Raw genomic sequence first — 16,683 nt, 5'->3', positions numbered from 1 at the left:
GTGTGTGCGCGCGTGTGTGTGAGTGCTGATAGGTGATTCGCGGTAACAGACACCTCTCCTCATTGTTGTTGGGACACAGGTACAGCACTTGGGAGCCGGAGGAAAACATTCTGGATGCACGTCTCTTCGCTGCCTTCGAGGAGAGGTGAGGGTTTGACAGCACAGCAGTAGGCCTCTCTCCGAAACAACACGGCACCGCGTTTTCTGTACCCCAAACATGCTCATTCAAATAACACATTTAGTCAACATTTGAATCTTTGAATATATTTTGAAAGAAGTGATTCCGGGATTATTCTGTTTGCAGTTTTATCAGTTGCAATGTGCGATTCAATTTTTTCATCACAAACAGCGAATTAGTTATATTTTGATTTATTTTGATTAAACTTATTTCTAATAAAACACTGTCTTAATAACTGGGAACATCTCACGCCGTTGGCAGTTTTGTCCTCACGTCGAAAATTAGATTTTCCGTTTCAAAAATAGATTAAATGGAATACATTTGTTAATGTGCTGTGATCATTTAATCTTTTAATGATTTTTATGCACCAGGGAGCGCGAAAGGGAGCTGTTCGGGCCGAAGAAGAGGGGTCCCAAACCTGAGACATTTCTCTTAAAGGTGGGTGCATCTTTTAATGCGCATTCAATGGTTTTCTTTTTATATTTTCACCTTTCTGAGATGATGAGTAATTTCCATCATATGACAACTACATCCATATTCATTCTGAAACTGTTGGATTGTTATTCACAAACTGGCGGAATGACAAATGCAACCCAAATAAAACCCTTCATTTAGGGACCCACCCTGTGATTTTCATGAAGGTAAGTCGAGTAGCCACATTGCTTAGAAGTCCTTTTTATATGAAATTATATAGTTTTATGTAGCTGTCATGCATTTCTTAAAAAGCGAAGCAGGTTTAGGACGAGGCCTTGGACACTCAGTGTGACCAGACAGATCTGCAGCTGCTTCTCTTAAACCTTTTAAATATCCTCAGGAGACTTCAAATTTTCTTCTCCGGAAAACCTCCTCTTATGAACGTTATTTGCTCTGTCCTCAGGCCAAAGCAAAAGAAAAGGCTTATGAATTTAGAAGAGAGGCTCCCAGGGGGATCCAGGTTTCCTATCCCATTCCGGAGCCTGTCATAACACCGAGGGCCCGGGAGGGTTTACGCACCGTGGTTCCCACAATCTTCCCACCGAGCGCGGTCAACAGAGGGGAAAGTGTCCACGTCCGACCACCAGAGCCAGAGAGGAGGCCCAGACCGACTCCAACAGCTCCGCTGACAGTCCAAGAAGCCGTGCGGTTCCCCAAAAAGAGAGGGCGCAAACCCAAGCTGCAGTTACATTATGAGAAAGATAATGAAGGCAGCTCAGAGCCGGACACCAAACGGAGCAGGTCACTGGAGGAGCCGGTGTCACACGGTTTGTCCAAAATGCCCAGACGCATGTTTCATCACGGGGAGACGTCAGATCACAGCCTCATCCAGCTTACTAGGAGGTTTCAGGAGAAGACCACAATAACACCCAAACACAGCGGCGAGCAGAGACACGCAGGGTTGTCTTATAGCTGCGCATTCAGTCCAGATGTGATGAAAAGCGATCAGGGGGGAGACAGGACTAAATGTTTGAGCAGGATGTCTATTCCTCGGCCAAACACCTCTGCAGAACACCGCAGACATCAGTTGAAAGAGTGCTGTCTGCCCCGGGAACAACCCACTGTCATCTCCACACAGTCCGAGTCCATCCACGATAAGTCCACGCGACCAGCATCGTCCTGGACCCCCAGTTACACCAACCTGGATACAGTGACCGTGACAGACGTCACCATGAACTTCTTGACAGTAACCGTGAGAGAGAGCAAAACAGAGAAAGGTTTTTTCAGAGAGAAAAGATGAGTATGCTTCGGATATAGGTCAAGAGGCTAATATACGCAAATATTTGTTTAAGAAGCTAACTAACAAGCAACTGTAATACTATATTTTTTTCTATACTTTCAAACGTGTGCATACAGATATTTAATATGCTGAAAATAAAAAAAAATTGAAAGTGACATGGTGAGCTTCTGTTTTTTTTACACTCAGTTCTATCTTGTCATCGGTTTTTGTCTATTTTCAGAAACTGTACTAACATGTCATCATAAACAACCTTATCATAGACGCTAATTTGTGGAATAATCCCACAACATTAATTTGCTAAAACGCATCCAGCTATTGATGATGACTGTTCAAAGTTACTAAGTTTCATCCGAGCTTCAAAGTGAGTCTGGACTTTGAAGAAACTTTCCAATCCCGTCTTTCACCTTAAGGCCATATAAGTATCAAGGCTGTCAAATGAAGGCTATATTATAAAGCCTACTTTTTAATTCTCCAAACTAATTATTAATAACGTTAGTAGGCATCAGGATCATGTCACATAATCGAAATACTCAGTATCACTTAGAATTAGTTATATTTGATAGCAGGACAATTAAACTATTGAAGACCTGAATAAATTATCCACGCGTCCCTAAACCCTAATCTAAAAATGATTAGGCGTCGGAATTAAGTATTTTTGTAAAGGCTTTACTTCTTTATGATGAATAATTCTGGCACATCCGGGAGATAAAAAAATGCTCTTTTTAATTTATTAAGAATAGGTGGTTTTGCTGTTGTAATTTTGTATGAGGAGTGTCTGGTCACACATGTTCCTGTGACCCCACCAATTCACCAATTCAATCAATGAGGCCCTGATTTTAAATTCAAGAAATCCTGCGACTAATCTGTTTTGATGTTTACTTGAAATTTCTCTTCTTGTTTAGCAGAAGTTAAAAAGCAATGAATCATATCTCATGAGAATGAAAGTGTATATCAGAGCTCTGGACCTTTGGTGGACCTGATTACTAAATACAACGCACATCCATATTCTTCTTGTTTCACCATCAACACCATTATCTTCTTACTCCATCACCAGCACTGTCGTTTATTGCACGTGGTCAGATAAAGACGGGAAGATTTACAGGGGCAAGTTAAGACTTAAAGTTTACAATCTACCAGTGAGTTGGTTTTAACAGTTTCAATTTTACACTGTAAATGACTTTGAATAGGATTACTTATTAACATCAGTGAGACATTTGATTGCTGTATGCGCAACAACATAGACTGAATCACAGGAAGTCCCAAACTGTGACCCTGTGTCGAGTTGAGTTTTTCATGCTTTAAACTGTCATTTTTTAAGGGGCCGTGATTTTCCCCATCATTGACTGTGTTTTCTGACAGCAACCAATTTTCAGCACCTTAGTCTATCAGACCTTTTACAGCCTATGTGAAGGATCCAGGCAGCACTGCGCCAATAAGAGGCCACTTCTTTTAGGCACAAAGCCTCCATTCATTTGACTTTGCTTTGTGTCTCTGGGACACATGAACCAATCTGACCATCCGGTACTCCTGTGAGAAAACTCCGTCTGGTTTCTGGCTCACCAATAATCACTGACTAAGCTGTTAGGCTATTATCAGAATTTCGTGATGTACTGATGTGTGATTTAATTAAATTTGGTGGCGAAGAGCAGTTTTCTGGAAATGCTTTTCGACGCAAAATAATAAACAATACACTGCAACATGGGCAACTTTGCAGTGTATCACAGCCTTATCGGTTATGTTCTGCATTCGTTCTTCTGTGTAGTGAATATGTGTGAATTTTCAAAGTTGTGACAGGTTCAATATCATACAAACTTCAAGGTTATGGGATAAGAGCAGCAAAGGCTTTTGCTGCAGCTGTGACGTCTGGCCAACGTCTCCATATGAGTGCAATTTACCCAACAACATACCCATCAAGAACCTCAACCCTTTGATCTGATGCTGCCTGCGGCCCTAAACATGGCCTATATACAAGCTTTATGCAAAAGGCCTGCTTCTTCGCTTTAAAGTCTCTACCTCCACAAGATGTCGCCACAGCAAGACCTTGAAACGGTCCCAAACTATTTTCGCACAAAGACCCTGAAAGTTTAAATGAAGTGAAACCACTCACCCATAGTGGATTAATTATTGGTGAAAGCTGGCAATGATCTACAATATTTGCGGCTGTTGAGTTACAGCCTCCTCATTGTGTGTGTTGCATCATCCCTCCACTAGATGCAGCTCGAACACAGAAATAAAATCAGCTGCTCGTCAGTAATAAAAACCTGTTTACTTTTAGAGAAGGGTTGGTCAAATTAGATAAAACTTTGATGATTTTTACTAAAGTGTTGTATTTTAGTTTTGCTATTTACCTGTAAAAATGTAGACTTTAAAATGCGAAGTATACTGAGCCCTTCTGTAAAAAGTAAAACAATAAACCGCTGACAGCTTCTTAGAAGTGGATGAATTATTGTGCAGAAAGGCGCACTGATGTTAACAGATGGCTGAAGGGTTTTAAGCTACGGTAAGTGTCTCTTTAGAGAGCAAAGACAAAGACCTGCAGTCCCCAACAACTGGATCAGTCCTAATTAGGGAGAGAGAGAGAGAGAGAGAGAGAGAGAGAGAGAGAGAGAGAGAGAGAGAGAGAGAGAGAGAGAGAGAGAGAGGGTGAGGGAGAGAGAGAATCCCGTGAAGCTTCACAGTCACAGTGTCTTGTCGCGTGTGAGCAGTCTACTCTCGATTAGGCTACTGACAGACAGACTTTCTAGCCATGCACTACGGTGTACTTCAGTCTGAATTTTTATCTTCATGTGGATGAGATGTTGCCAAATGTGATTACTTTGATGTGCATCCTGATTCTTCAGTTACAGCACTGTGCGGCTGATCTGTGCAACTGGACTGGAAGGTAAGCAACTTCTCTCAATATGCAAGATTATTGTACTTTAAAGAGGGGAAAAGAGGGACATAACATACTGAGGGCCAAACCGGCCTTTTGAAAGATAACGCTGAATTGTTAACTTAGGCTTTATAGATCAGTTAAAAGACATTTATAAGAACAACTTTTGGCTTAGCCTACTCGGTGTTGTGAAAACGTTCAGAAAGTATCTGCATACAATCTGAACAAACATTAACTGCAGACTTGATGATAAAAAAAAACTTGTGTTATTGACTTATTACCATCTAGCCAACTGCAGAGTTGATATTTATAAGTTAGTGATAAGCACATAAACATTTATTTATTAAATATTAGCATTTAAAGTTGCATTATTATCAAAAGAGGATAAACTAAATTACTACAATAAATGTATTAGACTAAATAACTGATCTATAACATTAGCATAATGTATTTATATTTATAGATATGCTAATGTAACCATTGATAAAGCCTTTACTACATAATCCATGCTATAGCACATGACAGCAATTTGAATTTCACATGAATATGTGAATATCTTGTTTTTTCCCGCTCATTCAGTGGTTTTGCAGCTGGTGTGGACTCCAGGATTGTCCTCCAGGTGCAGTTGCGCTGTACAGAGGGCTCGGTGAGGTGGATATACCCCGGCCAGGCTCTCCGGGTGGTCCTGGAGCCCAATCTGTCCTCCTCGCAGCCCACCACTGTCTGCATCAAACCGTCTACCTCTTTCCGTGGAGCCAGCTTGTTCATTGAACGAGCCGGGGAGCTGGAGCTGCTGGTGACAGAGACCGGGCGGCCCGAGCAGCAGGTGTTCTGTTTCACGGCAGATGGCCCGCACAGGCCCGTAATCTACCTCCAGTCCAGACCGCAGAGTGATGGACCCTGGAGCAGACGCACGATGGGCTTCAGATATGAGCTACTGGGCAACAGGACTGCTGGACCCAACGTGGGCCACAGCGGGCTTCAGGGTGAGAGGACTCTCTCTAATTTAGCATTGTGACGATCAATCTAAAAGATATGCATTCATACATGTGGACCCTTATAAAAGGTTTTGCAGAATGTGTAACAAATGGCATTATTAATTTATTAAATCATTAACTAAAGCTTCATAGGACAGTTATAAGACATTTGATGAGGCTAACCCCTGTGTTGCCAGGTTGTAAAAAAAAGACCACTACACCACCGTAAGACCACTTACCTTTATATTATTTTATCGGTAATACCTTATTAAGCTTTTATTTATGGGCTGTAAACACATACAGCTGCCTCAAATAAAAGATAAATATCAACAACGTTTTTTTTCTACAACATATTAACCCAAAAATGCTCTCATTAGTGGTTTATAACTGTTTTATGAAGTAGTAGTGCATGCAATTAAGCCATTAATTACAATTAATAAACCCTTTATAAAATTTACCCTAATGTGTGAATGCTGATTCACACAATATCACTTTATTGATATTCTATACAATTATTGTTTCATGACTTTTATCAACATACTATACTATGACTTATTTATTACTTTTTTTGATATTATTCAATCACTTTTTATCACTTTTTTGGACATACTTTACCATGACTCATTACAACTTTTTATAAAGCCATTGTCATGGTGGCTCAGTGGTCAGCAACGCTGCTAATAGCACTAGCCAGTAGGCACTGACAGATGTTCACCACTGGACTGATTCCCAGTCAGGACTTGTTTTTGACTATATCAACATACTATAGTATGACTTGTTTGTCACTTTTTTGACATACTATACTATGACTATTTTTCTCAGACTATACTATTGCTTTTTATTACTTTTTTCAACATACTATGCTATGACTTTGTTATAACTCTTTATTAATTCATTATCATGGTGGCTATGATATAAATTTACTAGACATACTGTACTATACTATAACCATTTTTCAATATTGTACAAGGATTTTTTATTACCTTTTTGACATACTATCCTACGATTTTTCTAACCCTTTTTTCGACATGCTATACTATGACTTTGTAAACACTTTTTCAGACATACTATGTACTATGACTTTTTCATCATTTGTTTATGACTATATCAACATACTATACTATGACTTATTTGTCACTTTTTTGACATACTATACTATGCCTTTTTATATTGTTTTTCCGACATACTGTACTATACTATGACTATTGTTGACACACTATACTATGACTTTTTGTATTGTTTTTCCGACATACTGTACTATACTATGACTATTGTTGACACACTGTACTATGACTTTTTTTCAACATACTGTACTATGACTTTTTTATCACTTTTTTCCAACATACTATGACTTTTGTTACTTTTTTCAAAATACTATACTATGACTTTTTGTCACTTTTGTAACATCTGTTGTCATGGTGACCAGCAAGAAGGCATTGCAGATGTTGACCCTTGGATTGATTCCCAGTCAGGACTTGACTTTTTTTGTCTGGAGTTTGCAGGTTTTTCCAGACTTTCTTTGACAAACCATACAATGACTTTTTTATCACTTTTTCCGACATACTGTATCATGACTTTATTAACACTTTTTTCAACATGCTATACTATGAGTTCATTAACACTTTTTTGGACATACTATATACCATGACATTTTCATCACTTTTTTATTTAAAAAAAAAAAATTATTTCATACAGGAAATACTATGTAACGTTTTCATCACTTTTTTTGATATACTTTATATACTATACCTTATTTTTGACATACTATACTATGACTTTTTTAAATTTAGTATAGAGTGACTTTTTTTGATGTACTACACTGTCAGTTTTTTTGTCAATTTTTGACATGCTACACTACGACTTTTTTCACTTTTTTACAATTTAACAATACTATGACTAGTGTTGACGTACTACTACAGTATATGAAGAAAATCATCACTTTTTTCAAAATACTATACTACGACTTATTTTAACATACCATACAATAACTTTTTATCACTTTTTTCGATATACCATCCTATGACTTTATAGCACTTTTCCCACATACCACAGTATATTCTATGACGTTTTTATCACTTTTTTGATATACTATACCATGACTTTTAGGCACTTCAGATGCTCACCCTTGGATCGATTACCAGTCAGGACATGGCATTTTTACGTGAAGTTTGCACGTTTCTTTCGCTATACTATGACTATTTTGACTAATTCTGACTTTTTTCAACATTTTACAATGACTTTTTATCACTTTTTTCTTGACATACTATACAATTACTTTTTATTGCCTTTTCCAACATACTACATACTATGACGTTTTATCACTTTTTGGATATCCTATACCATGACGTTTTATGACTTTTATCATCATACTATACTATCACTTTTTATCACTTTTTTTCAACATACTATTCAATGACTTTTTACCACTTTTTTCAACGTACTGTACTATGACATTTTATCACTTTTTTGACACAATACACTATGATTTTTTTGACATATTAATCAATGAGTTTTTATTACTTTAAAACATAATAAACATTGACTGTGTTTTAGATATACTATACTCTGACTTTTTACCATTTTTTTTGCAAAACTATAACATCAGAATCAGAATCAGAATCAGCTTTATTCGCCAGGTATGAGGACACATGCAAGGAATTTGTCTTTGGAGCATCGATACTCACACTGTGCTTACACATACAAAACAACCAAAACAAAAATATACACACAATATATACATACTCTAAACAGAACAATATAAAGGCATGAGTGCAATGAAGAGATCAATAAAATTATTTAAATATGGAGCATAGTGCAAGGATACTGGTATAAATAGTATTATGTTATTATATTACAATATGAACAGTATGAACAGTATGAACATATGAACAGTTCAGAAATAGGAAATGAGAATGATGAATGAATAAATAAAATAATAAGTGAGATTTGAAAATGTGAATGATGAATAATACTAAATAAGTGGAATAATAAGTGGAACCAGTAAACAGGTGCTGTAGAGACAGTGACATGAATGTTTATCACTTTTTTGACATGCTATACTATGACTTTTCTTTTCAAAAAAATCTATTCCCCTTTTTAAAAACATTTTCGGTATTTTCAACATTTAAATGAAATCCATACTAATTAAACCATTCCCACTCACTATTCTCACCACTTCACATTATTCTTAAGCAATTATGCCAGCAATCCAGTTTAGCTTCAGTAATTTAGCTTTTCAGCTTTCACAAACATTTTCTGCAGGAAATGCATATTCTAGATAGAAATTTGCACCAAAAATTCAAATAAAATCTTAAAGCCTTCAATTGCATTAACTTTTGTGGAGTGTGATGGAGTGGCCTGTCCTAATTCCTAGGAGATATAGTCGTTATTTAATTATGAACCCCAATCATGCTGACTGGAGCTTGCAGCTGCTGGTCAGTGTGTGTTTTGTCTGGTTTATGTCGGCGGGACAAAGCAGCGAGAACAGAGCAGACCACAGAGCGGCTGAAGGGCACCGGGCCAAGGGGCATGAATCGAGGCCGTAAATACTTTGCAGATTCCACAAATGCCTTTTTATTGTTCATGTCTCTTTATCAGCATTTATCCAAGTGTTCAGGCCTGTCCCAATGTGGTGATGTCATTGTGTCCACAATAGACAGCTGCTGGTATATCTTTTCTGCATTGCCAGTCTTGCAGAAGTGTTTGACTCCTGCAGTCTCCTGCATTGGCACAGGGTTATTCAATTAGGTGGACACAATAGGTGTCAAACACGGGGTCAGGACTCGTGGGTTTTTTTGATCGGGAGGCAGCATTATGGGCAGAGCAGAAACACAGGAGCCGCATTCCTTCATCGAACCCCTGGTTTCTTTAATCTTTGATGTGAGGAGGGAGAGGAATGCAGCTGGTTCATGTGTCAGATTTTTGGCCTGGGAGTGAAAGGGAGGAGAATTGACACCCAGCTATCAATCATAATAATAATAATAATAATAAATTGAATTTGTATAGCGCTTTTCCCGAGCTCAAAGTCGCTTAACAGGGTAGAGACAGTGTTTATTTAAAAAAAAAAAAAAAACTAAGGATAGGCAGAACCGAAAAGATGGGTCTTCAGACAGGACTGAAAAATGGTGAGGGACTCAGAGATGCGGATCTCATGGGGGAGGGAGTTCCACAGCCTTGGAACTGCCCTGGAAAAGGCTCGGTCCCCAAAACTGCGGAGCTTTGACTTGGGGACATAGAGGAGACCAATCATAGTCAGTCATAGAGCTATGCTGAGTCATGCATGGTGTAGGAGAGGGTGATTATGATTGACAGATTTGATGCAGGTTTTCATCTTCTTAACTGTCCTTTTCTGTTCTGATTATCTCTACTCACAGCTTCATGCCGACCCTGCAATGACACAGAACTCCTCATGGCTGTATGCAACAGTGACTTTGGTGGGTACACAATATTTGTTGTTCTACAAACCCAAGATTTGTTACTTACTGTACAATACAGACACACTGACAGAACAATATTAGTCCTACTGAGATATATTGGACATGTAAACAACGTAAGGTATAGTAGCCAAAGTGTTAAAAAAAAACCCTGAAGAATATAAAAGTGATTTGCGCGGGATAATGGTGTTTGCATGGCATAAAGTATATTGGCATAAATGAGAATGAAGTGTGAAAAACTGAACATTAACTCTCATTTGTTGAATGTAATGTAACACAATCATTCAATTGTTGTACATAGTATAAACATGCATGTTACTTGCATGTTCCACTTTATGCAACATGTTTACACAACTTTATACTTCTACTCCTCTACATTTATTTAGGTAGTAAAAAATATTCATACTCATTCATCCACAGATTTTATGTAAAAAAAAAAAAACATGAGATCACTTTATAAAATATGATTAGTGTCATACGCTATGAGAAAACCAATATAATATAAAGTACATCAAATTAGCTACACAAGTTAACACTAAAATGTTAACGTTGAAAGGATACACACTTTTAAAAGCTGTTCTCATGGTCCGGTGTGTGCTCAATAAGCAGTAGCTCTGCTGGCAGTTCAGAGGGGTCAAACAGATGTCAGGAGGAGCTGTAGAAAAGAAGAGATCTGTGCTTCAGAGCAAAAGTAATCTGTCCATTGGGCTTCATTTACGTGCCTCAATCTCACAAACCTGCCATGTTTGTTTAAAGATAAAGCATAGCTGACCAGCTAAGGTGTAAATGGAGAAAACAAAGACAGAAAAGAGAGAACAGAAAAAATAACATGTAGGAAACTACTAAGATTTCTACATCCAAAGCACACTGTTTTTTTTTTTTTAAATGTCACTTTATTTACTCAATGCAGGGAAGTGCATAAACATGGTCTTCCTCTTTGTTCTTTCAGTGGTCCGGGGCTTCATCAACAGCGTTTCCCACGACTCTGAACGTCGGACGTCGCTGGTGGAGGTGTCAGCAGCAAGGGTGTACTGGCAGCGCAGTGGAGTGTTTGAGCAACAAGCAGCTGCTTCTGGGTCACCTCGGTCCATCCCGTCTTGGCGTGGACACATTCACACACTCTTGCAGTGCCACGTTAAGCCTGGGGACGGAGAGTTTCTCTTCACAGGGTCAGAACACTTTGGGGAAGCTTGGTTGGGGTGTGCCCCACGATACAAAGACTTCCTGTCTGTTTACCAGACTGCCTGGGCAGCACGGCGGAATTCTTGTGACTTCCCTTTAGACTGAGGAAGTGTGCTGTTTTAGCCCTACACTGAAGCCATCCAGGCTTTATCCACAGGCATCCTCACCCTTGTCCTGACACTGTGGGATCCCTGTGATGTTGTCTTGTGACGGCAAGGTGGCATTCAGCATCAACAGCATGGACGTAGCTGTTGAATTGCTGGTGAAATACACATTTGGAGGAGGAGAGCAGAGGCAAAAATCAGGGCCTCCCGCCCTGAGGCCCAGAGAGGACCGGCCTTTGTCTCCCTCCCATCACTGCCCTCAGTCCTGAGAGACCGAGAAGGGGTTGGGTTGCTGCTCTCTCTTTGTGCTTATCCCCACATCAACCGTTGTTCACTTTGCTGGCTCTTGTGTGACAATTGCCCCCTTAACTGAGGTGGGAGGGAAGATTAAAGCACGGCCATTCATAATTGCCAATTTTATCCTATAGTGAATAGCCTTGTATATGTATGATTGTGAAGTTATTTTTATTTGATTCATCTTAAGTTTCAAATCCTCTTTATTTTGTCTATTGTACTCTTTGAATTAAATATCTAAGCATCTAATTTAGGATTATTGTGTTTATAATGAAAAATAAATCCTCCACTGTCTAAGTAATGATATTTGTTTGCATTTATTCAAAGGATCATTTGATACATTGTCACATACTTCGGTTTTTAAAACGATTTTCCCTTAGATCTGTTCATTTATCATACTGGCATGTGTCAGTAGTAATATTTTACAAATTTAACTCAGAGACTACTACATGATATGGTTTAATAATTGAGACTTTTGGTAAAAGCTCAGCTTTGAGTGGACATGATATATCAGAAAAGGTCTGCAAGTGTCCGTTTTTTGTCAGTAAGACTTGATATTTTAATATTTCAATTGTGCAAGGCTGGCAAGACAAAATCAAATTCAAATCAAACATTTCCACATTTTGATTTAGCAAGATTATCTTACCCTGTTTAAATTAACTATACAAGAGAACATTTCTATCAGGTTTTTTATCATCAGATGCAAATATATTAGCAAAATTAATACCAAATAAAGTTCCCAACACAGTAATTTGCAGATTTCTTTTTTATATTTAACAGAGAATCAGGTAAGTTAATTTAGCTGTGTGTCTGATGAACTGAATGATCAGTGCTCATGATCAGTGCATAGAAATCTAAATTTCATGAAGCCCTCCAGCCCCTGGGTGAAGGCTTAAATGAACCAACACCCCCATTTCCCATTATATGCTTCATAATCTCTGTTTTTCTGAGGAGAATGGGATTTAATAAGTATTCTACAATCTTATTTTGGCCCTTTTCCTTCTGCATCCCATACTTTCCCCTGTAATCAGATTGTTATGATAATAGGATAGCCCTGCCATAACATTAAATACAAAAATCTCCTTAGATGGTGAAAAGCTCTGAGCAGACTGAATTGGACTTTTCTATTGAGTCATGTGGTCCCGGCATCACAGCCTGAGAAGACCAATGGACAGATGTGAGGCCCCAAAGCCTGGGGATCCTCCCCCTCGGCCCCTCCCAGAGGGGAACAATTAATTGACTTTTAAAGCAACTGCTTTCTTTGCCTATTCCACACTTCTCCTTGGCTGAGCAGGGCTCACAAATTGGTGTGTTGAACTTTTTATGAGGACTAAATAGCTGCCAATGAAAGTGTAAATGACTGCGTGGTGAATGGGGCCCCCACAATGGCTCTGCAGTGACAAGGCCTCCAGCAGACATGATGACCATTGTCACGGCTGCTGTCACATAGAAACCATCAGGGCTTGTGAGTCCAAGAAGCTAGACAAGGGGGGATCCGTTCCTTTTACTCTCACTCCATCCACATTTTTACTTATTGTGTATTTCTGCTCTGTGCTCTTTCATATTTCTCTCTATTGCTCTTTTTTGTGTGAGTGTCTTGTCTTTTAGTTTCAGTTAGAACTTGATTTGCAAACATCATATATATTCAACATCTCAACCACTAAAAACATTCAAATTGACTTCTGGGAGTGTTTTTAGGCATTTTATAGCTTTATCACACATAAATTAGCAAAATGAGATTTATTGCACAAATAGTTTTAGATGAAAGAAATCACTGGCAATATGAAAAAAACGTTTTGTGTTTTTACATATCTAAGTATCTGTAAGACAAACCATCTTATTTCAATAAATGTTGCCCAAAACTCAAGCTTCCCACAAAGTTTTTTTTCATCTTGCAGAAGCCTGGTTTGAAGTCTCCTCCCTGGGTATTGTCCCAGGGGGGCCACCATGTCAAATTTCCAAGCAAAATATAACCTCTCTGCAGGCTTTTGAGACCACACAATTCTCATCTCTGGGAATTCCAGCAGGCTCTCAAGGGGAACCAGCCCAGGAGGGCTCGGCCCAGAGCTGCTGCGTGGTGCACCGGCAGGAGTCCACCCAGACTTTGGGGGTAATTGGTTTATCCCACCGCCTGGCCTGCTTTCCCATGTGGGCCACTGCTGTGGGGAGGCCCACGGGTACAATATGGAAACAGCATGATACCCTCCAGTGTGGAACAGGCTTTCACTGCTCCGACCATTGAGACCAGGGACAGGGTATTGGGATACAAAGCTGAAGCAAGGATGTCTTTTGGCTTTGAAAAGGTTGCCATTTGGTCTCCTTTTAACGGTGGGCAGCATTTGTGGTTGAAAATCTGAAGTAATTGAATTTTAGCTCAAGCTTTTTCTTATGGTCTTCTCAATTGAAAATGTAATATGTTTGAGAGTTTATCTTAAGTCCATATAGTAATTGTGGTCCCTGCACCTGGTTGAAAACTAGATTTCCCTAATGTCCTTGTCCTTAAATAAAACACAGTCAAGGCTTTACAAAATGTATTTCTTTGCACTAGAGAGAGATACGTTTACTAAGTTTATTAATCATCTACAACTGTGTTAAACTTTACCCATAGCAGTGTGGAGGAACTACGATCATGTTAAATTAACCTGTAAGCTGAGCATAATATTCTGTGCAGGCTTTGTTTCATAACCATCAATCAAACTTCATCATTTATTAGAGAATTAAGAGTCAAGTTACACACTTAATGTGGCCAAAAAACAAACGTGATTACCTATGATTAAGTGAAAAATCCAAGCATGAACATACACAAACATCTTAGTGGAACATCATAAGGGTGTTATATTGTAACTTTAGATGATGAAGCAATCTTGTGATTTGTCACTTCAGTTAATTTCAGAATGAGTCAAATCTTCTTGTCTCCAAGGAGAAGTCAGCAACTGCAGGAAAACAGTTTGTAATTTGATCAGTCAGTGATCAATCTTTAATCAAAATACAGTAACATAAAAACACAGGATTCTTTAAAGTACAAAGTGTATAAGTTGTGTATACCGAACCAGCGCAGCTGCTATTAGACCTCCTGCAATGGGTCCCACGGAGAAGACCCAGTGATTAACCCAGTAGTTGCTCACTGTGGCTGGACCGAAGGCTCTGGCTGGGTTCAGACAGGTGCCAGGTACATCTCCACTGAATAAACAAACAGGTATGAGATATTCAGATGAGTTTCCCATTATTTATGTAGAAAACAATAATAATTATGTAGATTTAATCCACCCTCATTGTATATTTCTGCCCAAGTTCCATCACTGCTGCAGCATTAACGCAACAAACTAAAGTCCTATGTGATATTTAGCTATTAAAATGCAAATTGGATGTGATTTTTGATATTTGACTTTGACAGACATGTAAAATAACTCAAATACATCTCTACATGATATTAAGTCATACACATAGAATGTAAATTGACCATCAAACTTCACTTTATTAGAAATGATCTGTAGATTCACAATTCTTTTTCTCCTCACTCATTTTTACTCACCCAGCCAAGATGTTGATGATAACAACAGTGCTCACACCATGAATGGCACCAAGGGGCTTCTGTTTTTGGCGTTGACGGCCCCCAGCAGCAACACCATGGTGACCAGGCAGGTCATGGCGACCTCTCCCAACACAGCTCCTCCTATGTCACTGTCTGACTGCAGCAGAACAAACGCAGCCCCGTGGGCTTTGTCAAAGTTTTCTCTTGAGGTCATCGCCTGTTGACATCAATTCAGCCATAACTCAGGTCTATTATACATGCATGTAAGAGAGGGAAAGACGGATGCTTTAATGAAAAATGAGACATGTTCACCTTCACCATAGCAGTTCCAAGCACCCCTCCGACCAACTGACATGTGAGATGTGGGGCCACCATGATCATCTCAATCCCCCAACACAGATAGATGACCAGGGTGAATAGATGGTTGAATAGGGATCCAAATGGGAGTAAATTTCACCCCCCCAAAAAATTAAATATAAAAATAAAAATCCTGTTTCAAAAGAAAAGACAGTTTGTATGTGATTAATTATTGTCCATACATTAAACAGGAGATAAATCTATGATGACTAAGAAAACTATAAGACTCTTTGTTCATGGCACAACAAACTGTATAAAATATTTAAGGTGATCCTCATCTGAACTCAGCCATGCAGGCCACCATGACGGCTACAGCTAGACCGTGCACCACAGCTAGCAGAAGCCTCACTGCAGACTTCTCTATGACGGACACACACCCAATAAACACAAAGAAAATAGTTTGCACCACCTCGCCCAGACACTCTCTAATTTGTTATGAGGCTTGGCTGGTGGCAGACGCCTCGACTTCACCCATCTCCATCTTCTCATCAGCCACGCGTCTTCAGGGAGGTCTGGTTGCACGAGCTGAGGATGTAACACTGAGCGTGTGACCCTGAGGTGTGCATACAAATAGCTCTATGCCTGCTAATCACACGGACTTTGGTACTACGGAGAGAGTTTTGGGTAGAGTGGTTCCACTGATCTGCCTTGAACTCTTTGACTCTTTTGTCTTATTAATCTAACAGTTTGATCATAGCAAGTCCTCTCAAATTTCAAGAGTACACTTGCAAATATAAACATTTGATGAATTTGCTGACAAGTTTGTGAACTATTTAAAATAAGCTAGTTTATGTCAGTGACTGGAACCTGAAATTTACTGCAAAGTTACACAAACCTGTTTTTGGATGGTGCTTTTCCAAGGCAGGGTCAAGCAGGACACTGCGTCTATGGCCTGCAAAGACCTCTTATTAAACAAGATGCAGACCAATTGCTGACATCTTTATTTGGTAGCTCACTTGCAGGAAACAAAAGTAAACTGTCATTTTGAATTGTTTGCTGTTCTTATTGGATTTGTTATGGAGCTAGAACAGTGACAGTAA

General features: G+C 39.0%; 2 protein-coding genes and 1 pseudogene across 3 annotated transcripts in view; 2 read left to right on the top strand and 1 right to left on the bottom strand.

Annotated features, from left to right (window-relative positions):
- Positions 1 to 2,047, top strand: part of cbx8a (chromobox homolog 8a (Pc class homolog, Drosophila)) — a 2,834-nt gene extending 787 nt beyond the window's left edge. Inside the window, exons 3-5 of one of the 2 annotated variants that reach the window (XM_032536767.1) lie at positions 80 to 145; positions 550 to 616; positions 1,056 to 2,047. In XM_032536767.1, coding sequence (XP_032392658.1) covers positions 80 to 145; positions 550 to 616; positions 1,056 to 1,892 — 970 coding nt within the window. In that variant the 3' untranslated portion in view covers positions 1,893 to 2,047. The remainder of the gene's footprint in view (positions 1 to 79; positions 146 to 549; positions 617 to 1,055) is intronic. The other variant, XM_032536768.1, reaches the window with a different exon arrangement.
- Positions 2,048 to 4,579: 2,532 nt separating this feature from the next.
- LOC116702524 (meteorin-like protein) lies at positions 4,580 to 12,032 on the top strand. Its single transcript, XM_032536770.1, has 4 exons — positions 4,580 to 4,773; positions 5,344 to 5,750; positions 10,115 to 10,174; positions 11,124 to 12,032. The coding sequence occupies exons 1-4, from the start codon at positions 4,688 to 4,690 to the stop codon at positions 11,459 to 11,461; spliced, it is 891 nt and encodes a 296-aa protein (XP_032392661.1). The 5' UTR covers positions 4,580 to 4,687; the 3' UTR covers positions 11,462 to 12,032.
- Positions 12,033 to 14,587: 2,555 nt separating this feature from the next.
- The window catches only part of LOC116703199 (aquaporin-8-like), a 2,238-nt pseudogene continuing 142 nt past the window's right edge, over positions 14,588 to 16,683 (bottom strand).

The sequence above is a fragment of the Etheostoma spectabile genome, chromosome 15, assembly GCF_008692095.1.
Source record: "Etheostoma spectabile isolate EspeVRDwgs_2016 chromosome 15, UIUC_Espe_1.0, whole genome shotgun sequence".
Taxonomy (NCBI): Eukaryota; Metazoa; Chordata; class Actinopteri; order Perciformes; family Percidae; genus Etheostoma; species Etheostoma spectabile.
The sequence above is the reverse complement of the archived record's forward strand: the minus strand, read 5'-3'. Positions and strand labels throughout refer to the sequence as shown.

What these genes read in the sequence shown, in the direction of transcription:
- LOC116702524 (XM_032536770.1), top strand. Translation starts at nt 4,688, where the DNA reads ATGTTGCCAAATGTGATTACTTTGATGTGCATCCTGATTCTTCAGTTA. An exon ending in CTGTGCAACTGGACTGGAAG is followed by an intron (nt 4,774 to 5,343) that starts GTAAGCAACTTC and finishes CCGCTCATTCAG; the next exon opens with TGGTTTTGCAGCTGGTGTGG. An exon ending in GGGCCACAGCGGGCTTCAGG is followed by an intron (nt 5,751 to 10,114) that starts GTGAGAGGACTC and finishes CTCTACTCACAG; the next exon opens with CTTCATGCCGACCCTGCAAT.